This window comes from Macrotis lagotis, chromosome 3, assembly GCF_037893015.1.
Source record: "Macrotis lagotis isolate mMagLag1 chromosome 3, bilby.v1.9.chrom.fasta, whole genome shotgun sequence".
Taxonomy (NCBI): domain Eukaryota; kingdom Metazoa; phylum Chordata; class Mammalia; order Peramelemorphia; family Peramelidae; genus Macrotis; species Macrotis lagotis.
The window spans coordinates 285,566,888-285,592,827 of NC_133660.1; the positions used below are offsets into that span (position 1 = coordinate 285,566,888).

Consider the following 25,940-nt stretch of genomic DNA (forward strand, 5'->3'; position numbering starts at 1 on the left):
GAATTTAGGAACACCTGTATATTTATGTGCAAATTATTGGATAGTCATCTTAAAGTGATCTAATGATTTTAAAGGATTCTGGAAGCAATGGTGTTGGTCATGTTTATTGAATGTGGACAGTAAGTAAGCATATTAATAGAGGAATTTGTTCCTGTAGAATCTGTTTCTATGTGCAAATTGAGATTTGTTGTTAAACATCCCAAATCCTTTGTTGTGTGTTTTGACATAAAAGCACTAGATGACCTGGATAAAACAATTTGAGATTTTTCTGTGATATTCTCTCACTATTTCTAATGTGAAATTATAATTGGTATTTAATCTTTGTGAATTGAACTCACTTAAAGTTCTGATTATTTAGAGTTTGCTATTTAAGATCTCATAGGACTGTTGAATTGGTCTTCTATTCTGTGTTTGATACCAGGTATGATCAACAGAGGAAATACTGTTTGGCTAATGTTCTTTTGTTTTGGGGTTTTTTCCCCAAGGCAATGGGGTTAAGTGACTTGTCCAATTTCACACAGCTAGGTAATCATTAAGTGTCTGAGGCCAGATTTGAACTCAGGTCCTCCTGACTCCAGGGCCAGTACTTTATCAACTATGCCACCTAGCTGCCCCTAACTGTGCCACCCAGCTGCCCTGACCAATGTTCTTCTCAAGTCATAAACTCAATAGGGGATGAACACTACAGGTGACAAACTCATTGGAATAAGAGTTGAAAGGATCGTTTTTTTCAGTGTGATCTGAGATTGGACTCTTTCTGATTTAGTTTCCCAAATGTGACATATACTGTTAGGTCTTCCAGGGTAGAACAAAGAATAATGAGGTAATTGGAGAAGTGAACAAGCGGGGTATGGGCAGCATCTTGCATTACAGGATAAAGGGGTACATTGGGGGGAGGTGGTAAAACACAGCTGTGTCTAGTGTCCTTGGTCTGTGGGGCAGAATATCCAGCTCCCAAGGACTCCGGTGCACCTTATCTCTAAGGGTGGCATGCCAGCTCCTGAGATTGTCCAGGTGGCAGTTTATTTGGAAATGATTTGTGTCATGGCTGTTAGAATAGCCTGTGTTCCCATATCTCCCCTTGTTTTTCATTTAGGGCCAGGGGATCTGGATAGTCATAATAAACACTGAGTAGGGAACGGACACGAAATGCATAGGGGATTTTTTTTTATACATGGGGTCCAGGAGATCTGTGGGGACCAGAAGTGGGGGAAATGTCCAGTGTCAGGGAGAAAAGGGCAGGGAGAAGTGTGTGGGGTTTGAGGTCGTTCTAATCTTAGGTCCAGGGTATAAGGTTCTGAAATTCTGGGGCCAGTAAGCAGGGAAGAGAGATGCATCATGACTCATGGGTAAAAGAATGGGGGGGGGGAATAAGTGCACACCGAGGGGTGACCCATGCTTCGGGGGTATTCAGCAGGAACAGCATAGTAATGAGGACTTGGTGAAGAGACAAGTGTTCTCTAGGTTTAAAGTCCATTGCTCTTTTTGCCAAGGTGAGGAGCTCGTCCTGGAGCACTGCGGGGGGGGGGGGGGGGGGGGATTGCCTCCTCCCCCTCCATCCTCTGCATCTTGGGTCTCCTCTATTGTTGTTTAGAGACATTCTTTGCATTCTTTTGGTCCGGGCTGCTACAGAGCTAGGCGATCTGGAAGCCAGAAGGGGGGGGTGCTGCTCCTTGTCAGATCAGATGGTCGAGACTCTACAGTGGGGCAGTGCAACCTGTGGGAAAAACACAAGCAAACCCTCTCCCCTGCGTTAGGATGGGGAGGACCAAGGACCAAGGCCAGGGCTTGCAATTCTGCCCGTTGCACAGACTGGGTATGGGGGCTCCTGTGAGTGAATAAAACAGATCCGTTACTAGATTACATAGTCCAGGTGCTTTCTGTTTGTGTCTGTAAAGTCTACATAAGCCTGTGGAATGGGTCCAGGGGCCGGAAATGAGAAGGGGAACCTGACAGGGAGTGCTGAAATCCCCTTGAGAAAGGGGGAAGGGTGGATAATGGTTATCAATAGACCCAGCAAAAATCTCTCATCTGACAGGCATTCGGGAAGTTGTTAGCTGCTGCTGAGGGGGCAGGTGGAGTATCTTGATGTTTCAGGGGAGGCTGGATCCAGCCGTCTTCTCCAGGCAACTCAGGGTAAAGATGAGGAGGCTTTGGGGGGGGGTTGTCTGGTGGAGGCTCCAGGGAGGGTTTAGAAAGAGGGGGGCAAGTGGATTTCTCATCAGTTTGAGTGCCCTCATCACAGACCTCAGTGAGGTGGCACGGGCTCTCTGCCCTGGCCTTTTCTGCATCTAAAGCTGCCTGTAGAATATCTTGAGGATTTTCCTCTCTCCCTGAAAGGCAGGCATGTATTGCAGTGACAATAGGATAGAAGGGCAGCAGGGGAGAAAAGTCACCCGGACCTCAGCTCTGCAGGCAAGTGTCAAAACATGCCCCCAACCATCAGGATCCAGGATGTGACCAGCTTCAATCCAAGGGGCTAAAACAAAAAGCGCCTGGAGTGTTATCTTACGTTCTTTTTCAGAGCATTTCAGGTGACTGGAACTTAGGAGTTGTTTAAGAACCCGTGCTTGCCTATCTTGGGAAGAAGGGGGAAGATTCCCCATTAGGATAAGGGACTACAGGGGGCTCTGAGGGGCCACTGGGGCAGGGGATTGTCGAGAGACCGGTCCATATGGGGCACTTACCTTAGCCAGCAAGGATGAGTGCAAGTCTGAAGCGTCCTTCAGAATGGGGGGGGATCCTGAGTTTTGGCACCATTTGTTGTGGCTTGCTTCACCTTGGGGCCCACAGCGGGGACCTCCCTCCCCAAGGGGAGCTGAGAATAAGGAGTCAAGCCACCACTGCATTATGCTTCCAGCTCAATTTTATTACTGCTTAGCTATTACATATATACTGTTAGGTCTTCCAGGGTAGAACAAAGAATAAAGAGGTAATTGGGGGAGCACACAAGTGGGGCACATACAGCATCTTGCATTACAGGATAAGGGGGTACATTGCGGGGAGGTGGTAAAACACACAGCTGTGTCTAGTGACCTTGGTCTGTGAGGTAGAATGTCCAGCTCCCAAGGAGTCTGGTGCACCTTATCTCTAAGGGTGGCATGCCAGCTCCTGAGTCTGTCCAGGTGGCAGTTTACTTGGAAGTGATTTGTGTCATGGATGTTAGAATAGCCAGTGTTCCCACATTTGGGCAAAGTCTTTTTTAATTTAATACAATTCGAATCATTCATTTTACACCTTGTAATACTTTCTATCTATTGTTTAGTCATAAATTATTTCCTTATTCAAAGACATGTCAGGCAAATCATTCTCCATTCCCCTAACTTTCTTATGATGTTATCCTCATGTCTAAATCAGGTACCCATTTTGACCTTATCTTAATATACAATGTGACCTTCTGATCTATACTTTGCTCTGCATTTACCCGAAATCAACATCTATTCCTTGGTTTTGCCTGTTTTCTCAGCAGTTTTTTGCCAAGAATTGAATAAAAGATTGTATCTTTAGATTTAATCAAACACTAAGTTATTATGGTCATTTGCTACTGTGTCTTGTGTGTATAAATCTATTCCCATGATTCACCACTCTGTTTCTTAGTCAGTATCCATGAAAGGGACTCAGTAAATCACAGGGTGAAATCTCCAGAGATTGTCTAACCAAGGGGCAGAAGGACGTCTGTGGGTACGCATGTATAAATCTATAGCTCCCAAGGCTACACAGATGAATTTTTCTAATCAGGACTTATGTAGAGCACACTATTAGCTCAAAGAAAAAATATTGACTTAAATATTATAATTGGATTTCTTAGAGAATATTTCCCTCTTTCCACCCTAAATGAACTTCAGAGCACATCTTGTCAAAGATTTCTGTTCTATAGGATGAATGGCACATATAGTACATATTGAGAAATGAATATAGAAGACAATTTGAGGAAGGAAAGGTCACTGTTAACTAGGAATAATGACCAATGTTTTTTCACAGAAGTTGGTACCTGAGGATTGTCGGAAGGAAAGATAAATTGGAAAAACAACCCAAGTATGGGGCACAGTCTGGTTAAAGGCATGCAAGTGGGAGATTGAGAGACAAGTTTGGACTGAAGAGAGATGGCATAAGGGGAATCATGAGAATAGAGTTTGATTGGAGTCAATTTATGGAGGGTTTGCTATGCCTGGTACACAGGAAGAGTATGTCTTTGATCCTAGAGTCAAGAGAAAACACTGGAGAGTTTTTAAGTAGGAAAAATCAGAAATCACATTTGAATCACTTTTCCAGGCCGAACATCCTGGGAAATCAAGGTTCTGCTCAAGAGAAAGCCTCTCAGGGCAGGAATTGTCAAATGGCAGGTATTCAGGTCACTCACAGCTGGATACTCCTTGTAGTGAGGACAGCATCAGGTAAATGGGCACAGGTTCTCTGGGACTCTATTTTAAGTGCATTTTGTATTTGTTGATCTGGGTTTGTGTGGTCTCCCCAGGTAATATGTGAACATTGGGAGATCAAAACTGCCTGGATTTTGCCTTTCTATCTCCCTATTCATCATTTTTTATAGTACAATAATAATCTATCATATTGCATCAGCTTTTTCATTCATTCTTGAATTGATTGACATGCCCTCAATTACTTATTCTTTGTCACCACCAAAAGAACTGCCAGAAATATTTTTGTACAAATAGATATTTTCTTCTTAATTAATAAAAATCTCTTTGGGATATAGACTTAGTAGTGGTATTGCTGGATCAAAGTGTATTCATAGTTCAATTGACCTTTGGGTAAAGTTCCAAATTGTTTTCCTGAATGATGGATCAGGTCACACCTCTACCAACAGTACGTTAGTGTCCCACTTTTCCCACATCCCCTCCAACAATTATCAAGTTTCTTTACTGCTGCATTAGCTAAATGTTAGGTATGAGGTGGTACAGAGAGGATTAGTAAGTATTTAATTAACATGTATTCATAGATTCACACTAATGAAATCTCTTGGAAGCTTAGGGTACATACAGAGCCATGGATGCATTGCCTCTAGACATACCCTTTCTTCTGTGGGAAATGGAGAAATCAGCTGGGTTTGGAGTTGAAGACCTGGGGTCAGATCTCAGATCTTCTACTTTTGTAAGACCCTGACCCACTTTTGATCTGCTTCTTCAATAATGAAATGAATGGATTAGACTCGATAACCTCTAATGTATATGAACTAGGAAGGACCTCATATGTCCAGTGACTGAAAGATTATAACTCCCAAGGTCACAACTGGTTAGTTGGAACATGGATCCAGGTCTTTATAGTCAAAGTTGAATGCTTTTCCATGTTACTGTAGGACATCTGACACTTTTTATCTCCCTCAGTGCCTCTCCATCCCTATCCTGATACCTGATATTCAGGAAACATTGAAGAGCCCTATACCCTTTCTTCACTCTATTCTCCCTTGGTTTCCTAGACCTTCTTGGTGTCCTCCTACCTCCCTGATCATTCTTTCTATTTCTTTAATTAGCTTCTCATACTCCTACTTACTCAATGGGAATGGAAAGCATAATAGTGTTGTTAGGTTTTATTGTATGAAGGCATTACAATAGTATACTGGGTATTGTGGATACAAAGATGAAGTCTTTGTATGATGGAGGAGCTTACCATCTATACAAATAATATATATTCTTTTCTTTTCTGTTCTTCTCTTAGAAGAATAGATAAACTCCTTAGGCCTGGTTGAACTGACTAAAGCTGTTAAGAATGATGCCTATCCTATCAGTGTCCTCCCTCCTATCAGATACCTCCCTCTCTCCATTCAAACATACCCCACCACTCTTTCCCAGCTCTGGGAAGGTACTAAAAACAATACTGATTTTGCTCCTGGAATGGCTTGTCAATCATTTTCCCTGTGGCTCCACACACCCTCCCTGTGACTCTCCAGACCTAAACCTTCTTAGACTCCTATAATTCTCTCACATGTTTTCTTTCCCTTATAGGATTTAAACTCTTTAAGAGTAGATACTGATCACTTGCAAATTTCTTTCCCAAGTATTTAGCACAAAGTTTTATTAAGCACACAGTAATTATTAAATAAATCCATACACACATGCATTCACTCCTCTAATTCAGTTTCCTATTTTTACAGATGAGGAAAATGAAGCTGGGAAAAGTTAAGTGACCTTCCCAAGATTCCACAGGCAGTACTCACCCATGTTGTATATCTTGGATGGTGTCAGGCATTGGCTGGTTCTGGGTTTCAGGGAGGAAGAAAAAGACCACAAGACTGGAAGTGATGGCCATAAATACAAAGATGATCTGAGGCAGAACTGGAAAGTAGCGCTTCAGTATATTCACCAATGGGGCTAATATCGCCCCAATCCGATCTACTGTGAGAATCAATCCACAGCTCATGCTTCTGTGAGGACAAAGAAGATCTGTTTGTCCCACTTTCAACTCCTTCCCCTTCTCCCCTGTTAATTCTGGAGCACTAAATATTCATGGAGCATTGAAATTCTTTTTTTCTTTTCACTTTTTTCTTCTTTTTTTTGAAAGGCAATGGGGTTAAGTAACTTGCCCAAGATCACACAACTAGGTAATCATTAAGTGTTTAAGTATGGATTCGAACTCAAGTCCTCCTGACTGCAGGGACAGTGCTTCTATCCACTGCACCACCTAGCTGCCCTGAGCATTGAAATTCTTAAAAAACTACAGGAAGCTTGAGTTTCCTAGAATTTATACATCTGAAGGAAAAGAAACTATTCTTAAAACTCCAAATGATCATCTCATCAAGTTAGCAGATATATTAGTTTGATCTTCCCTCAACATCTTTATTTATATTTTTCTTTTCTTCTGGTACCTATAGGTTTTCTCCTATCTCTATTCCTAGTACAATATGTGCTACTTCAGGTTAGGGGTCATTGAGGTATGTATTGCCTTGAAAAGTTGGGAAAACTATAGCCACAAAGACAGCAAAACAGAATTATCAGAAGACACATGTTCCCCCTCTCCCCATCTTCTTTGTAAAGGTCAGAAGTCCAATGCATAGAATATGGTGGGTATTTCAGACCTTTTCAATGCCCTGATCAGTTTTACTGATTTTTCCCTCTTCTTTCTCTTTTTCTGCTATAATTATTATTTGTTATATGGGATGGGTTGCTAAAAGGATGAGAGGGAGAAGAAAAATAAGGAGAAATTTAAGTGATATTAAAACAATAAATATCACCACATTTAAAAGAAAGTACTCCACTTCACAATGAAATTCTTCCTTCTTTCCTCCCTTTTCTTTTCACTCCTATCATTCTCACTCTAATCGTCTTTTACCCTCCATCTCTCTTTTCTTATTCCTTCCTTCTTTCCTTCCTTCCTTTCTTCCTCTTCTGCAGACAGCCTAACACAAAGGATAGGACCTTGGGTCTGAATACATGAACTTTGGTATGCACTTACATACAATCAGAGAGCTCAGTGGTCATCTAATTCAACTCATGCTTAAAGAAATTCCCCTTATAATTCACCCACAGTGGCTGTCCAGCATCAATTTGAAGGTCTCCAAGGAGAAGGGATTCACCACTTTTTTAAAGCAACTCATCAAGAACCCATTTGGGAACAACTGTAATTGATAGGAAACTTTCCTGTTATCAAGGCTCAATATGCCCTTGAACATTCACCAATACAGCCCTTCAGATATTAAAATTCCAGGCCTCCTAATCATCTTTTCTTTATTTTCTTTTAAGGAAAGATTTTATTTATTTTGAGTTTTACAATGTTTCCCCCATTCTTGCTTCCCTCTCCCCCCCCCACCACAGAAGGCATTCTGTTAGTGTTCACATTGGTTCCATTGTTATACATTGATTTCAGTTGAATGTGATGACAGAGAAATCATATCCTTAAGGAAGAAATATAAAGTATGAGCTAGTAAAATTACATAATAATATAATGCTTTTTTTCTAATTTGATGGTAATAGTCTTTGGTCTTTGTTCAAAGTCCATAGTTCTTTTTCTGGATACAGATAGTATTCTGCATCGCAGATAGCTCAAAATTGTCCCCAGTTGTTGCACTAAAGGGATGAGCAAGTCCATCAGGGTTGATCATCACTTCCATGTTGCTGTTAGTGTATACAATGTTTTTCTGATTCTGCTCATCTCACTCAGCATCAGTTCATGCAAATCTTCCCAGGCTTCCCTGAATTCCCATATTCCCATCCCTCCTAGTTTCTTTTTTTTTTTTTTTTTTTTAGGTTTTTGCAAGGCAATGGGTTTAAGTGGCTTGCCTAGGGCCACACAGCTAGGTAATTATTAAGTGTCTGAGACCACATTTGAACTCAGGTCCTCCTGACTCCAGGGCCAGTGCTCTATCCACTGTGCCACCTAGCCACCCCTCCCTCCTAGTTTCTAACAGAATAATAGTGTTCCATGACATACATATACCACAGTTTGTTAAGCCATTCCCCAACTGAAAGACATTCACTTAATTTCCAATTTTTTGCCACCACAAACAGGGCTGCAATAAATATTTTTGTACAAGTGATGTTTTTACCCTTTTTTATCATCTCTTTAGGGTATAGACCCAGTAGTGCTATTGCTGGGTCAAAGGGTATGCACATTTTTGTTGCTCTTTGGGCATAATCGCAAATTACTCTCCAGAAAGATTGGATGAGTTCACAACTCCACCAAAAATGCATTAGTGTCCCAGATTTCCTACATCCCTTCCAGCATTGATCATTGTCCTTTCTGGTCATATTGGCCAGTCTGAGAGGTATGAGGTGGTACCTCAGAGATGCTTTAATTTGCATTTCTCTAATAAGTAATGATTTGGAGCAATTTTTCATATGACTATGAATTGCTTTGATTTTCTTAGCTGTAAATTGCCTTTGCATATCCTTTGACCTTTTGTCAATTGGGTAATGGCTTGTTTGTTTGTTGAAAATTTGAGGGACCCAAGATGTCAACAAGAAGGGATTGAGTCTTAGGAGCTCTCTGATAAAATTCATCAGCTAAGGACTCTAACTAAACTTTCAAGAGACAGAACCCACAGAGGTACCCAGAGAGGCAGTTCTCCTACTCAAGGTAACCTGGAAAAGAGCAGAAAGGCTCTGCTCCCCGGGATCAGAGAGGCGGCCTGCCAGAGGGGTGGCCCTCCAGAGCCAAAGAACTTCAGTCTCCCGGAGGCAGCCCCAAGGTGCTGGGAGCCTCGGATCACAGCAGCGGGGGAGTCTCCTGAGCTGCACCCTGAGGAGCACCGGGCACAAAGTGGGGGAACAGCAGGAGGACATTTACCAGAATGAGCACGTGGAGCCCAGCACTCAGGGCACACAGGGAGCAGCATGGTCGTTCCCCAGCCCTGATCCAGGAAACAGAAGCAGGCGGAGCCAGTAAACAGGAGACCCCAGGGGATGAGCCCATTGACCTGAGGGAGGGGAGTGAAGAGAGACTGCAGAGCTCTGTCCTTGGCCCCTGGAACAGGACTCTGGCGCTCTGACCACATTCAGATCCTGATCCCAGTCTAGGCCCCCCCATAGAACAGCAGGGACTCCCCCCACCTCGGCCCCGTGGCAGAGGGGGGGCGCTTATGGTCATTCACAGACCAGGAGGGAGGACAGAGCCTCACACACTGAGACCCTTGTGGGAGTGTCCCAAAAGCTCAGGAAGCACCCCAAACCAGGCCCAGGCTGGGAAAATGAGCAAGCAAAGAAACAAAAAGAAGACTATTGAGAAATATTTTGCAAATGAGCCCAAGAAGGATCAAAATACTCAGTCTGAAGATGAGGAAGCACAAGCTCCTGCATCTAAAGACTCCAAGAAAAACAGAAATTGGGCTCAGGCTATGACAGAGCTCAAAAAAGGCTTTGAAAATCAAATGAGGGAGCTGGAAGAAAAACTGGGAAAATAAAGGAGAGAGATGCAGGAAAAACATGAAAATGAAGTCAGCAGCTTAGTCGAGGAACTCCAAAAAAATGCTGAAGAAAATAGCATGCTAAAAACCAGCTTAGGTCAGATGGATAAAACAGTTCAAAAAGTTATTGAGGAGAAGAATGCTTTAAAAAGCAAAATTGGGCAGATGGAAAAAGAGATAAGAAAACTCTCTGAGGAGAACAAATCCTTCAGACAAAGAATAGAATTCAGGGAGATTGATGAATTTAACAGAAATCAGGAAGCAATACTTCAAAACAAAAAAAATGAAAAATTAGAAGAAAATGTGAAATATCTCATTGAAAAAATAACTGATATGGAAAACAGACTTAGGAAAGATAATTTAAAAATTATTGGAATACCTGAAAGTCATGATCAGGAAAAGAGCCTTGACATCATTTTCAAAGAATTACTACAGGAAAATTGCCCTGATATTCTAGAAGCAGAGGGCATAATAGAAATGGAGAGAATCCACCGATCCCCCAGAGAAAGAGATCCCAAAAAACCAACCCCTAGGAATATTATAGCCAAGTTCCAGATCTCCCAAGTCAAAGAGAAAATACTACAAGCAGCAAGAAGGACACAGTTCAAATATCGTGGAGCTGCAGTCAGGATCACTCAGGACTTAGCAGCAGCTACATTGGAAGCTCCTAGGGCTTGGAATACAATATACCAGAAGGCAAAAGAGCTTAGAATGCAGCCAAGAATGAACTACCCAGCAAGGCTGAATGTCCTCTTCCAGGGAAAAATATGGGCTTTCAATGAACCAGGGGAATTTCAAATGTTCCTTTTGGAATGGCCAGAGCTGAACAGAAGGTTTGATCTTCAGATACAGGACTCAGGTGAAGCATGGAGATTGGAGGAGAGGGGGTAAATATGAGGGACTTAATGAGGATGAACTGCATGTATTCCTACATAGAAAATGACACTGATAATACTCATATGAACCTTCTCAGTTAACAGAGCAGGTAGAGAGAGCTTTTATAGTTGAAGCACAGTAGAAAGCTGAATTCGAAGATAAAATATGGTGTAAAAATGGAGTCAATAGAAAAAAAGGGAAATGGAATGAGAGAAAGAAAAAGGAGAGGGGGAATAGTCCAAGATATTTCACATAAGATTTTTTTTATTACAATGAGCTATTGCAATGATATGGAAGGGGGGAGGCAAGGGGGAATGAGGGAACCTTTGCTCTCATCAGAGATGGCTAGGAGAGGAAACAGCATATATACTCAATGGGGTATAGGCATCTGGAGTAAGAAGGAGCAGGGAGCAGGGGGAAGGGGTGGGGATGTGAATAAAGGAGGAGAGGATGGACCATAGGCGAAGAGTGGCCAGATATAATACATTTTCTTTCTTACTTCTTGCGAGGGGCTGGGATTGGAAGGCCTGCCCAGGACCACAGGGCCAGGTGGATTCTGGGCCTAAGGGGTGGTATGGGGGCTCAGTGCTTCTTGGCCTCAGGACCAGGGATCTGTCTGCTGCGCCACTCAGCGACCCTACAGCAGAGTCAGAGTGAAAGGAGAGAGAAAATAGAGTACATGGTAGTGGAGTAATAAGAAAGGAGAGAGTTGCGATCAGCAATGGCAATGATGGAAAAATATGGAAATAACTTTGGTGATGGACTTATCATAAAGAATGAGATCCACCCATGACAGAGTTGTTGGTGTTGGAACAAAGACTCAAGCACATTTTTTGTTATTATTATTTGGGGGAGGGTGCAGGGCAAGTGGAGCTGGGTGGCCTGCCTGGGGCCACATAGCGGGGTGATCTTTGGGTGTCTGGGGCCGGATTTGGACCCAGGTGCTCCTGGCTCAAGGGCCAATGCTCTGTCTGCCACCCAGCCACCCCTACTATTATTACTATTTTATTTTATTTGGGGTCTTTTTTTTTTCCTTTCTTTTTTTTTTGGTTTTTGCAGGGCAGTGGGGATCGGGTGGGCTTGCATGTCACATGGCTGGGTGATTGTTGGGTTTACGAGGCTGGATATGGACGCAGGTGCTCATGGCTCCAGGGCTGGTGCTTTGTCCATTGCGCCACCTGGCCATACCTACAATTATTACTATTATTTTTTTATTTTAATTTTTTTCTCTCCCCTTTACTTTTTTCGCCCATGCAAGTCTATCTATATTCATGGGGGAGGAGGGGTATTTTGTTTACTTGTAAACAAGAATATTTTATTAATGTAAAAAACATTTGTACAAAATGAGAATAAAAAATAAATTGAAAAAAAAGAAAATTTGACTCAGTTCTCTGTATATTTTAGAAATGAGTCCTTTGTCAGAAATATTAGTTGCAGGGGTGGCTAGGTGGCACAGAGTATAGAGCACTGGCCCTGGAGTCAGGAGTACTTGAGTTCAAATCCAGCCTCAGACACTTAATAATTACCTAGCTGTGTGGCCTTGGGCAAGCCACTTAACCCCATTGCCTTGCAAAAAGAAAAAAGAAAAAAGAAATACTAGTTGCAAAAATTGTTTTCCAATTTACTACCTTTTTGTTTACTATCTTTTGATCTTGGTTACAGTAGTTTTGTCTGTGCAAAAGCTTTTTAATTTAATGTAGTCAAAATTATCATTTGTTTTGAATGATGTTCTCTACCTCTTCCTTGGTCATAAACTGCTTCCCTTTCCATAGATCTGACAGGTAAACTACTCCTTGAACTTCTAGTTTGCTTATAATATTGTTTTTTTATGTCTAAATCCTGTATCCATTTGGATCTTATCTTGGTATAGGGTGTGAGGTGTTGGTCTAAGTTTCTTCCATACTAACTTCCAATTTTCCCAACAGTTTTTTATCAAAGAGAGTTTTTATCCCAATAAATAGCTGGACTCTTTGGGTTTATCAAACAGCAGATTACTATAATCATTTCCTGCTATTGCATCTAGTCTATTCCACTGATCCATGACACTATTTCTTAGCCAATACTAGACAGTTTTGAGGACCGATGCTTTATAATATAATTTTAGATCTGGTAAGGCTAAGCCACCTTCTTTTGCACTTTTTTTCATTGAATCCCTGGAAATTCTTGACTTTTTATTTCTCCGTATAAATTTACCTACAACTTTTTCTAACTCATTAAAGTAATTTTGTTGGAATTTTGATTGGTAGGGTGCTAAACAAGTAGTTTAGTTTTGGTAGAATTGTCATTTTTATTATATTAGCTCAACCTATCCATGAACAGTTGATGTTTGCCCACGTATTTAAATCTGATTTTATTTATCTGCCTTGGCAGGTAGACTCCCAGGTATTTTATTTTGTCTGAGGTTACTTTGAATGGGATTTCTCTTTCTAGCTCTTTCTGCTGTATCTTGCTGGTCATATATAGAAACGTTGAGGATTTATGAGGGTTTATTTTATATCCTGCAACTTTGCTAAAATTGCTAATTGTTTCCAATAGTTTTTTGGATGATTTCTTGGGATTCTCTAGGTATACCATCATGTCATCTGCAAAGAGTGAGAGTTTTGTCTTTTCCTTCTCTATTCTAATTCCTAATTTCTTTTACTTCTCTAATTGCTGAAGCTAACATTTCTAATACGATATTGAATAGAAGTGGTGATAATGGACATCCTCGTTTCACCCCTGATTTTATTGGGAATGCCTCAAGCCTATCCCTGTTGCATGTAATGCTTGTTGATGGTTTCAGATAGATACTGCTTATTATTCTAAGTAACAAACCATTTATTCCTACACTCTCTAGTATTTTTAGTAGGAAAAGGGTGCTGTATTTTTATCAAAAGCTTTTTCAACATTTATTAATATGATCATATGATTTCTGATAGTTATGTCATTGATAGAATTAATTATACTGACAGTTTTCCTAATATTGAACCAACCCTGCGTTCCTGGGATAAATCCTACTTGATCATAATGTATTATCCCAGTGATAACTTGTAATCATTTTGTTAAGATTTTATTTAATATTTTGGCATCTTTATTCATCAGGGAGATAGGTCTATAATTTTCTTTCTCTGTTTTAACTCTTTCTGGTTTAGGTATCAGCACCATATTGATGTCATAGAAAGAGTTAGGCATTGTTCCATCTTCACCTATTTTTCCAAGTTTTATATAGAATTGGAACCAATTGTTCCTTAAATGTTTGGTAGAATTCACTTGTGAATCCATCTGGCCCCTGGAGATTTTTTCTTAGGGAGTTCAATAATGGCTTATTGAATTTCTTTTTCTGAGACAGGGTTATTTAAGTTTTTAATTTCCTCTTCATTTAATCTGGACAACCATCCAGTTCACTTAGATTGTCAAATTTATTGGTATAGAGTTGGGCAAAATAATTATGAATTATTACTTTAGTTTCTTCCTCATTGGTGGTGAGTTCACCTTTTTCATTTATGGTACTAGCAATTTGGTTTTCTTCTTTCTTTTTTTTAATCAAATTGCCCAGAGGTTTATCAATTTTATTGGGTTTTTTCATAAAACCAGCTCTTGGTTTTATTTATTAGTTCAATAGTTTTCTTGCTTTTGATTTTATTAATTTCTCCTTTAATTTTTAGAATTTCTAATTTGGTATTTAATTGGGGGCTTTTTAATTTGTTCTTTCTCTAATTTTTAGTTGCATATTTCATTCATTGATTTCCCCTTTCTCTAATTTATTCATGTAAGCATTTAAAGATACAATATATCCCCTGACAGCTGCCTTGAGTGAATCGCATAGTTTTGGTATGTTGTATCATTATTGTCATTATCTAGGATGAAATAATTAATTCTTTCTATAATTTGCTGCTTGATCCACTCATTCTTTAAAATGAGGTTATTCAGTTTCCAATTAGTTCTGAGTCTACATCTCCCTGGCCCAATATTGCATATAATTTTTCTTGCATTGTGATCTCAGAAAGATTTTTCACTGTTTCTGCCTTTCTGCAGTTGTTTATTAGGTTTTTATGTCCTGGTACATGGCCAGTTTTTGTGTAAGTGCAAATCATCTTTTCTTAAAACTAAGCATGCCAAGCTCCTTCAATTGCTCCTCTTAGATGATAAGCTCAAGGCCCTTAGAATGCTCTACCACAAGTTGGGCACAAATAGTCCATGTGAACACCTGGGATGGATTCTCTAAACTTGCACATCTCTTGTTTCTTTTGAGCCTCTTCAAGTCTGCTTTGTTTCTAGAACCCAGCACCCTCTCTGAGGAGAGCATGACATACTGAGTGGTCCAGTTCCAGTGTCTCCCATGCTGAAAAATCAATTCCAAAATTCTCAAAGATCTTCAGTATTATTCTCTTGTGAACACTTACCCTATGTGAGTTCCCCATAAAATAATCTTTTTGGCAAGCTTTTGGCAAGATTGGCATTCGAACAATGTGACCAGCCTATTGAAGCTGTACTCTCTGAATTAATATCTGAATATTGGCAGTTTAGCTTAAGAAAGGATCTCAATATCTGGTATCTTCTCCCACCAGGTGATCTTCATAATTTTCCTAAGAAAATTCAAATGCAAGCAATTCAGTTTCCTGGCATGATACTGGTAGACTGTCCAGATTTCACAGGCATACAACAGTAGGAACATAATAGCTCTGTAGAACTTCAGTTTGTCAGTCAGCCAATATTTCTTCTCTCCCACACTTTCTTTTGGAGACATCCAAACAATGAGCTAGCTCTGGTAATGTGTGTGTCAACCAAAATATTCATTTGTTCCTCCCTAGAAATTATATTGCCAAGGTAAATGAACTTATCGAAAGTATTCAAAACATCTCCGTTTGCATTAATCAATGGTTCCGCATATGACTGGTGTGGTGCTGGTTGATGAAGCACTTGAGTTTTCTTGATGTTAATTGTTAGACCAAAATTAACATAAGGAAGAGAGAATCAATCCATACTTTGCTGCATCTCAGCTTCAGAGGCTGCATTGAGTGCAGTCATCTGTAAACAGATGATCATGTGTCAACACTGTCTCCACTTTGGTCTTGGCCTTTTCAAATTGAGGAATTTGTCATCAGTGATATAGCTGACCTTGATGTGGTGTTTATACTTAGTGAAGGCATTTGATAATATGGCTGAAACATCATGCTAAAAAGCATGGGAGCAAGGACATAGCCTTGTCTCACTCCATTGGTGATCAGGAAATCATGAGAGCATTGTCCACTATCCAGAACTGGGGGAAAGCACGCCATCATAAAAGTGATGTTCAATACAATCTTCCCCCAAAGTCAAAAGACTTCAGTTTCCTGAAAGCTACCTGGGGTGGTCAAGTGAATAGTGTTGCTGGATTCCTAGTTGGTATCATTTATGGTCGGAAGAACAACTTTTGTTCTTAATTAATTAGAACAGTCAACAAATTCTTTCACTCTGATTCATCTTGATAATTTACCAATGAGTTTGAGACCACCTAGTTGAGACCCCCTCAACCTGGTTTGGCCCGTCAGTTGAAACAGTTTACTGGGGTGTGACCCCTGTAAATGTACCAGCTTTTGGAGTCACTGTTAGATAAGTGGATCAGGTGGGCACCAGAGGTGAAAAGCAGTCCTAAAATGGGTTCATCACAACCAGAGTTACTAGTCTTCCCTGAATACACCCTACACCCCAGTCTGGTCATGAAATCATTTCTGAATAACTGAAGCATCCTCATATAATCTTTGTCTCTCCATTTCCCCCCCAAGAACATTATGAAATACTTTTAACAAGAGCATTGTTAAACTGAAAGTGATTCTAAAGAATTTGTTATCAAAAATACCAACAACATCAAGAGAAAGAACTGTGGAGCTCAAATGCAGACCAAAGTATACTATATTCAGTTTTTAAATTTTGTTTTACATTTTATATTTTTCCTCTCATGGTTCCTCCCCTTTTAGTTCTGATTCTTCTTTTACAATTATGATTAATATGGAAATATGCTTAACATAATTATACATATCTAGGGGAGGGAGAAGAGAAGGGAGGGAGGGAGGGAGGAAAATGTGGAACTGAACACCTTACCAAAAAATATGATTGTTGAAAACTATCTTTACATGTAACTGAAAAAAAAATGAGTAAATAAATCTATTCTAAAAATATACTGGGGGTGGCTAGATGGCGCAGTGGATTAGAGCACCGGCCTGGAGTCAGGAGTACCTGAGTTCAAATCTGGCCTCAGACACTTAATAATTACCTAGCTGTGTGGCCTTGGGCAAGTCACTTAACCCCATTTGCCTTGCAAAAATCCAAAAAATAAAAAAAAAAACTGGAAGTGAACTGTCATAGTATTCTCCTTATCACTTATTTCAGTAATCCAATCCAGAAAGGAGACTAGTCTGGAATGCCTTGTTCTTCCTTTTCTAAGTATCCACAAACCATAGTCTAATGTTTGCAATAGAATTTTCTAGGAATTCAGATTAAACTCCTTGACCTAGAATTTGTATTCCCTTCCCCTTCATGAAAATTCAAAAATTTGTCCTTCTCTAAGCTTATGTCACTTTTCCTATTCTCAGTGCTCATCAATTATCACTGACTAAGCTCAGTCATCACTCCATCACTTCATCATCATGACTTGTTCTTTCAGGATCCCAGAATGTCGTTCATCTGGACCAAAGCACTTGAATTCATCAAGAAACCAATACGCTCTCTTGTGGTCCCTTACTTTTCTTGGGGACAACCAGTGGCATTCTGGTAAATACTGATTAAAAAGCTCTCCAGAAAAGAATCAGTCCCTTTGGGAAATCTTTTGTCTATATACTGACTGCTGGATCAATGTGTATTCAAAGAGAACCATAGAGAGCCATCTGGAAGCAATCCCAGACCACTTGCCCAAGCTTCAACATTCACATCAGACTGAGGGAATGTTGGATGCGTGAGGGAAGAATTCTTATTGTCAATCCCTGTTTATTTCTTCTTTCACATGATAATGATAATAAAAACTAGGATTTAAGGTTCACATAATGCTTAACAGATGTTCTTTTATTTGATGCTTCTGACAACTCTGGATGGTAGGTGCCATTATTATTCCCATTTTACAGATTAGGAACCTGAAGGAAAGACATGTTAAGTGATTTACCCAGGGTCATACCACTAGTCAGTATCTGGGAATAGATTTGAACTCAAATTTTCTGGACTCTATGTATCTAGGGTACTACCAAGATAACCCTAATGACATGTCTAAGCCTTTGTAAAAATTTAAAAATAATGAATGAGTGTTAAACTACTATAATCCTAGGGTAATGGCATGTCTTCACACATGTATTTCAAATTTATGTTCAAACCAAGGTCAAGGTAAGAAAAAGATCAAATTTTCTGGAGCACACAGATTTGTTGGTATGTCCATCCATCCTGCTAGTTCATGTTGCATAACTCAAGCTGCTATTGTTTTAATTTGGCTGATTCTTGATGTTGGTTCTAGTCCTACTTCCAGAGAAACTCCATGGCTTCATTTCAAGTCCCCCTCTGAGACCTCACTGTGACATGGAGTGGACCCTAGATCTTCAAAAGTCACATGAGATAGAAGTATATCAAACTGGAAAGATTTCCTGTGTGAATTCTTGGTGATCTCTACCTTTTTTGTTTGAAAACCAGCTTAGATGGTTTCCAGTACCAATCACCAGGTTGGTTTCAAAAAAGATGGAAGTTTTTGTCCCAAATCAAAGAAAGATCTGAGAGAAGTTTCTTTTGAGTTTGAGAGGAGTTGATATTGGTGTGTGTATTATGTGGGGTGGTTGGGGAAAGGGGAGAGTCAGGTTCTGTGGTCCTTGAAGGTGAAAGCTTGGTTTTCTCAGAGAGAAAATTCTTAGAATCTCTCTGGCATGTGTCCTGGGGGAACTAATCTATTGAACCTTTCTTCATCCCCCCTTTCCACAGACCTACCTGACTACTGTGGGTAGGAGCTCAGCAGAATAAACAATTTTACAGGATCCGCAGACTACAAGACTGCTGATTCCTAATGTTGCCAAAACAACTCGCAAAATTCCTATAAAGCAGAAGACCAAAACATCTCAATAAATCTAAGTTCAACACATCTTAGAGCCAATCATTTGTTTGCTCATTTATTCACCCTATGAATGCACACATTCACCCATGTATTCATTCCTTAATTTATACCTCTGGTCATACATTTGCTTCATCTACCTACCCACCTATCCATTGTATGAAAGGCAGCTAAGTGGTATAGTGATAGAGTTCTAGACTTAGAGTCAGGAAGATCTAAATTCAAATCCTACCTTAAAACTTCCTAAGTTGGGTAACTGAGCAAGTCATTTAACATTTCTTAGCCCTATTTCCTCATCTATTATATGAGGATCTAGGGTTGTTCTGAGGGAAAATGACATAGTACATTTAAGTAATTTGCAAATCTTAAAGTGCTCAGTAAAGGGTAACTGTTTCTTTCATTTGCCAAGCAATAAAAACATATTGCAATTTTATTGTGTGTAAGGAAGGGGTAACTTAAAGATAAATTCAACAATCCCTTCTTTAAGGAGCTCAGTACAGTTAAATTCAAACAATATGGCAGCCATTCATTCAGCATTTATGCCTTTCACTTCCATTCACTTCAGTTCATCTTGTACATTCATCTTTGTCTTTCCCTCTCTCTCTCTACCCATCTACCCATCTGAACATTCATCTGTCCCTCTATCCATCTATCCAACTGTCTATCTATCCATCTACCCAACCATCTAGTTATATTTATGTGTATATATATATATGTATATATATCTCCACTCATCCACCTATTAATCTATCCATTTATATCTATCTTATGTCTGTCTGTGTTCATCTATCCATCCAACCATCTGCTCATTGATCTATTTATCCACTTATCCATCTATTGATTTATGTACCCATCTACATTTATCTATCCTCTGTCTACTATCTTTCTATCTATCCATCAGTCCATCTATCCATTTTCCTATCTATCAGTCTTCTCTATCTATTTATCTATGCTGACCAGGGTTTAAATACTAGTTCTACCATATGTCAGCTCTCTAGTTCTGCTCAAGTTGACTCTCCTCTCTGAGCCTATTTCCTCCTCTTTAAAATGAGAAAGTTGTGGAGGTGCCAAGGCAGAGTGAAAAGATGCCTTTGAAACCAGAGGAACTGAGTTCAAATTCCACCTCTGAGGTTCACTGAGGCTATATATATATAGATATAGACATCATTACAAAGGAGTTAAGAGACTTTCCCAGGGTCACCCAGCTGGAAAGTATTTGATGTGCAATTAGAACTCACTTCATCCTTATTCCAGACCCAGTGCTCTATCCATTGGGTCACCTGGCTGCCTCTGATCTCTACTACTCCACCTTCCTCTTTTTCTCTTTCCCCACACACCACTGTCTTACCTTGTGGCAGAAAAGCACTGGCAAGTACGAACAGTCCAGCAAGGAAGAGGCAGGCCACCATGATCGTTCGACGGCCAAGGCAACTCATGATGAACAAAGTCCCAGATCTGCTTAGGAGGGTGAAAACCCCCAGAAGAACCTGAAATATTTCAACATTATTCCCCAAGTTCTGAAGATCCAGGGAGAGTCCATAAAAAAGCATCGCTGTTGTGAAACTGCAGCAGAGAGTGAGAAAAGCAGAGAGAATCCATCATACTAGGAGCCCAGAGCTCACCATTAAATGCATTCAACAAGTCGTTTATGAATACCGTTGGGTACCAGGGTCTGTCCTAGCACTTCATCTTTTGCTTGGGGTGGGGTGCTCATGAATATAGTTAAATGAACAGCAAAAACATTTAGGAGGACAAGGGGTTCACTAAGGAGTGATCAGAAAAGGCTTCTGTGGGAGCTGGTGCCTAGGGTTGAGCTCTTGAAGGCAGCCAGGGATTCCAAAAGACAAAGATAAGGAGGGTATGGGTTCTAGGCCCGAGGAACTGTGATGCAGGAAACAGCAAGAAAGTCATTTCAGTTGTAATGCAGAAAGTGTGAAGAGCTGTAATTTTTTCTTTAATAATATTTAATTTTTTCTCAATTACATTTAAAAGCAATTTAAATAATTTTTGTTTTTCTTTAAGTTTTGTGTTCCAAAGAACTATTCTCAGCTATACAATGATCCAAAATAATCCCAAAGGTCTCATAATGAAAAATACCTCCAGAAAAAGAATTGATGAAACCTAAATGCTAATTGAAGCATGCTATTTTCCATCCTTCCTTCCTTCCTTCCTTCCTTCTTCCTCTCCTTCATTCCTTTCTTCCCTTCCTTCTTTTCTTTCTTTCTTTCTTTCTTTCTTTCATTCTTCCTTTCTTAGTTTGCTTCCCCATAATGGCTATGAAAATGTTTTACAAGATTGCTCATGTATAACCTATATGAAATTGTTTATCATCTCAGGGAGAAGAGACAATATTTTTTCCAGTTGTTTAGATTTGATTTTATTTTTGAAGGGAGTATTTTAAAATTATGTTCATATAGTGTCTGAGTTTGTCCTAACAAGTTGTCTCAAAAGTATTTTACATTATCTACAGCTATTTGAAATGAAATATTTCTTTCTATTTCTCTCTGAGAAACTTTATTGGTAATATATAGAAATGCAGGTGATTTATGTCTATCTATTTTATATCTCATAAATTTGCTAAAGCTGTTAATTATTTTGACCAGCTTTTTGATTAATTCTCTAAAATTTTCTAAAAATATCATCATAACACCTGCATGTCATCATCATGATAATAGCTAACATTTGTATAGTATTTATTGATTTGGTTTTTTTAGTTTTAGTTTTTTAGTTTTTGTAAGGCAATGGGGTTAAAGTGGTTTGCCCAAGGCCACACAGCTAGGTCATGGTTAAGTGTCTGAGGCTGGATTTGAACTCAGGGACTCCTGACTCCAGGGCCAATGCTTTTATCCTCTGCACCACCTAGCTTCCCCCATTTGTATAGTATTTAAAAGATATCTAAAAGGAAGGGTGGAGAACAGGCAGATCGAGAGGACGATGTGAGGCATCAGAGTCCAATCAAGGACTAGCTATGAGGAGATGTGACCTTTCTATTCTCAATAAGTAGGAGGAAAAGATGTAAACAGGGAGAGAAGTAAGGAGGCATTGCTTTGGAGGTGGGAGAAAATTCCCCCATCGATGCTCATATGAAGATATGGAATTAGTTGGATAGGAGGATGAGGGCCTTACACTGGATGAAGTCTAGGGGGTTGGTGCTTGAAAAATTACATGTCCTGGGAGTGAGGTAAAGTTGAAACTTTCTGGAGGCACTGGAAACTGGAGGCACAAAATATAAGGAGGAAATTTCCAAGTAAATGTAGTGGGAAAAACAAGAGATGATATAAACCAGTGGAAGAGGAGAGGCCCAACCATAGACTCATGAGGTCTCTGACACCTGAAATGTTTGGCATGGCTCTGGGAGGGAGACTCAATGGAAAAGAACAATTCGAGGGATAAAGCCTGTCAGACAGGGATAGAAAACATATAGAGTGAAGAGCCATTAGAATGGATGCTTCAATTGCAAAGTGAGTATAGACTAAAATGAAAAACCATAGAATTAGAAGGGTTTGAATCAGAGAATGAGCAGCTAGAGTAAGGAGAATGAAATGATGGATAATAAAAAGAGTAAAAGAAATTCTTTTTTGAAAAAGTTGCAAAAATGAAATTTTTAAAAGGAATGAAAAGAACTGACTGAAGTGGAAGAGAGGATGGAAGGTGAGCAGAGCCAAGAGAATAATGTACACATTAACAACAATGTTGTGAATTGATCCACCTTCATGGATGCAGCTCCTCTCAGCAGTTCAGAGAGCTAGAAAAACCTTAGGAGACCTGCTATGGACAATGCTATCCACATCCAGAGGGAAAAAACAAAACAAAAACAAAAACAAAACCCCTGAATCTGAATGAACACTGCATCCATTTTTTTAAATTTCTATCATTTTTTTCTTTCCTATCTCATAGTCTTCTTCCTTTTCTCTTAATACTAACTTCTAACTTGTAAACATGTCAAACAAGAATATGCATATGCATTTGGATGAATGTTGAAAAAATTTTATAACATGTAATTAGAGGAATAAAATATCAATTGGAAAAAAGCTGCAAAAATGAAGTTTTAAAAAGTAATGAAAAGAACTAAGAACTAACTAAAAGAACTAAGAAGGGGAATTCTTCTTAATTGAGAAAAAAGAGAAAGAAGAAATATAGGAGATAAAAGTGAGAAAAAACTGATAAACAAAACACTGAAGGAAAAAGGATGGTAAACAGGGAGAAGAGAGTTATGAAAACACCTTCAAAATGATTAAAGAAAAGTAGCTCAGGGAACATAATACTCTGCTTACAGTAGACAAAGGGAGAAAACCTTCCTAGAAATATATTTCCAATTTTGGAGACAGATGGAAGAAAATATAAGCTTAATTCTTGTAACTATAAATGTGGGATTAAACAATCCAATAAAATGAAAATGAATGACAAAATAGACAAATCCACAAAAAAAAAACCCCAAAGACCAAAGACATACACACACAAATTAAAACTGAGGGGATGGAAAAAATTTACTAGGCATTATGTGAAGATAAAGAGGCAGAAATTGGTATCATTCTACCAAAGAAAAAGTCAATAATCTTTAAAAAGATAAAGAAATTATAATACACTGTAAGGAACCATAGATAAATAATATCAGTAATAAATGAACATGTAGCAAATGCCTTAGCTTCCAAATTCACAAAGCAGACATCTAAACTTTAAGATAACAGACAAAAGGGGCAACTAGGTGGTGCAGTGGACAGAGCACCGGCCCTGGAGTCAGGAGTACCTGGGTTCAAATCTGGTCTCAGACACTTAATAATGACCTAGCTGTGTGGCCTTGGGCAAGCCACTTAACCCTATTTATTGTCTTGCAAAAACTAAAAAACTAAAATAAAAAGATAATAGACAAAAAGAAGAAGACATAGACAGTAAATCAACATTGGCAGGAGACTCTACTACCTCTCTACCAAAGTTGGATAAGTTTTTTTAAAAGATAAAAGAAAAATATGAAATACAACAAGTTTATGAAGAAATGGAAATTAAAAAACATGACATCTTTAAAATAAAAGAGGAAAAGAACATTTCTCTATGAAATATGCAACTTTTAGAAAGTTGACCTTGAATTAGGGCACAGAGAAATCGCAAACAAACATAAGCAAAAAGAAATAGTTAATACATCATATACACATCGCAGTACAATAAAAAAATAATCATTGGTTCAAGAATCATAAACAAAGCATGCAGACCCAAATGGAAACTTAGCAATGAAATATTAAATAATATATGGAAAATTATAGAAATAATATCTTTGTAAAAGAAAATGATAATAATGAACCATTATACCAAAATTTCTGAGATGTAGCTAAAGCACTCATCAAAGAGAAAATCATATATTTTAATCATGCATTAAGGACATAGGAAAAGAAAGATCAATAAACTAAATATATTCTAAAAAAATAGAAAATCGGGGCTGCTAGGTGGCACAGTGGATAGAGCACCAGCCCTGGAGTCAGAAGTACCTGAGTTCAAATCCGGCCTCAGACACTTAATAATGACCTAGCTGTGTGGCCTTGGGCAAGCCACTTAACCCCATTTGCCTTGCAAAAATCTAAAAAAAAAATAGAAAATCAACAAAGAAACCTAAGATAAGTCCAAAATAAGAATATTAAAACATAGAGAGGAAATAAATAAATGGGAATCAAAGTGTCTTCTTGTTTTGAAATAGGTGGATTCAGGGACATTGGAGGTCCCTGTTGACATTGAGACTGCATGATTCTGGAAGTCAGTCATTTATTCAATCTGTCATTTGGAGAGATGGAGGGGAAAAGGCCTCACAAAGAGAAGGGGCTCGGAGGCATTCACCACTAGACATGACCTGTGCCACCACCACTGCTTTCCTGAGAAAAGATGTAGAATTTTTTGTCTGCTTCCTTGATTTTCTTTTAATTGGACTGTGATTTCTTTAATGACTCAAACTAGTGGGTCATGAAAAAAACTCAGCACAAATCATCACCTTCTTTATAATTTGGTCTTTAAGACTTGTCTGGACTGATGGGAGAAGGGACTTGTCCAGAGTCACAGAATATTCTTTGGATGTGGGCAAAGTGCCTTAGTCTGAAGTCAGCTCTATGTTCACTGACCACTACCTGAGATCAAAGTGCCCTCTTCTTTTCTATTCATCAGCAAAATCAAGGTTTGTGATTTTTTTCTAAATTGGAAAACCATTGCTCAGCATCTCCTTGGATTCCAGACAAATCTTCTTTTCTCCAAGTAACCATCTTTTTTTAGGTTTTTTTGCAAGGCAATGGGGTTATGTGGCTTGCCCAAGGCCACACAGCTGGGTCATTATTAAGTGTCTGAGGCTGTATTTGAACTCAGATACTCCTGATTCCAGGGCCAGTGCTCTGTCCACTGCACCACCTAGCTGCCCCCCATCTTCTAACTAATCCTTTAAACTAGTCAAAAATGTTAAGAATCCAATAGACTCATAACTTCCTGTCATTACTGAAGTTTTCATTCTTTCTCATGTCTCTTCTTTCTCTACCCGATAAATGAAGAGATTTTATACTCTTCATATTCCTCCTCTTCTTGGAGTGAGCACCTGGCAAACTAAGAGAGTTGGGCAGTGGCCCATACCATTTACCAGATGGATATAAGGTCATTTCTCTCATTATATTGTTTGCACAGTGAACTTTTGAGCTCCAATGTCTGCAGTACAATGACTATCTGTACAGAAACTTTTTAGGATAGGAATAATAATCTTATAATAGGCTTGGCATTCAAATGTATTGTTATCTAACAATTCATTGATGTAGCTTCCCACCCATTCATGCCTTCTCATAGTCTTGTCACAGAGGTCCAAGCCCCTTTTCCTCAACAACTGACCAGTCCATTTTGTCTTCCTCTCACAAATCTCCTAATTAATTTTCTCTAATTCTTGTCCTTCAAACTTTCTCATTGGCTCTATTGTATAACTCACTCTCACACAGCGTATACCTTCTCATAACCCAGTGGGTCATATTCATTTCCAGTTATTTGAAGACTTGTGTTCCACCTCTCATTTCCAGACACAATGCTGGTAGTATATCAGCAAAAGAAAGAAGCATCACTGTTTTTCAAGAAGTTTGTAGTCATTAAAGGGAACTTTGCTGGCCACCAAGTATGTTTATCTTCTCCTATTGATTTCTTACATCAACAGATTGGTCACATTAC

The 25,940-nt window shown here is 39.2% G+C and overlaps 1 protein-coding gene across 1 annotated transcript in view; it reads right to left on the reverse strand.

Annotated features, from left to right (window-relative positions):
* Nucleotides 1-1,626: 1,626 nt before the first annotated feature.
* The window catches only part of LOC141519408 (solute carrier family 22 member 11-like), a 49,214-nt gene continuing 24,900 nt past the window's right edge, over nt 1,627-25,940 (reverse strand). Inside the window, 4 exon segments of the mRNA XM_074231655.1 lie at nt 1,627-1,717; nt 6,173-6,379; nt 18,647-18,749; nt 20,116-20,330. Of these exon segments, the coding sequence (XP_074087756.1) occupies nt 1,627-1,717; nt 6,173-6,379; nt 18,647-18,749; nt 20,116-20,330 (616 nt within the window).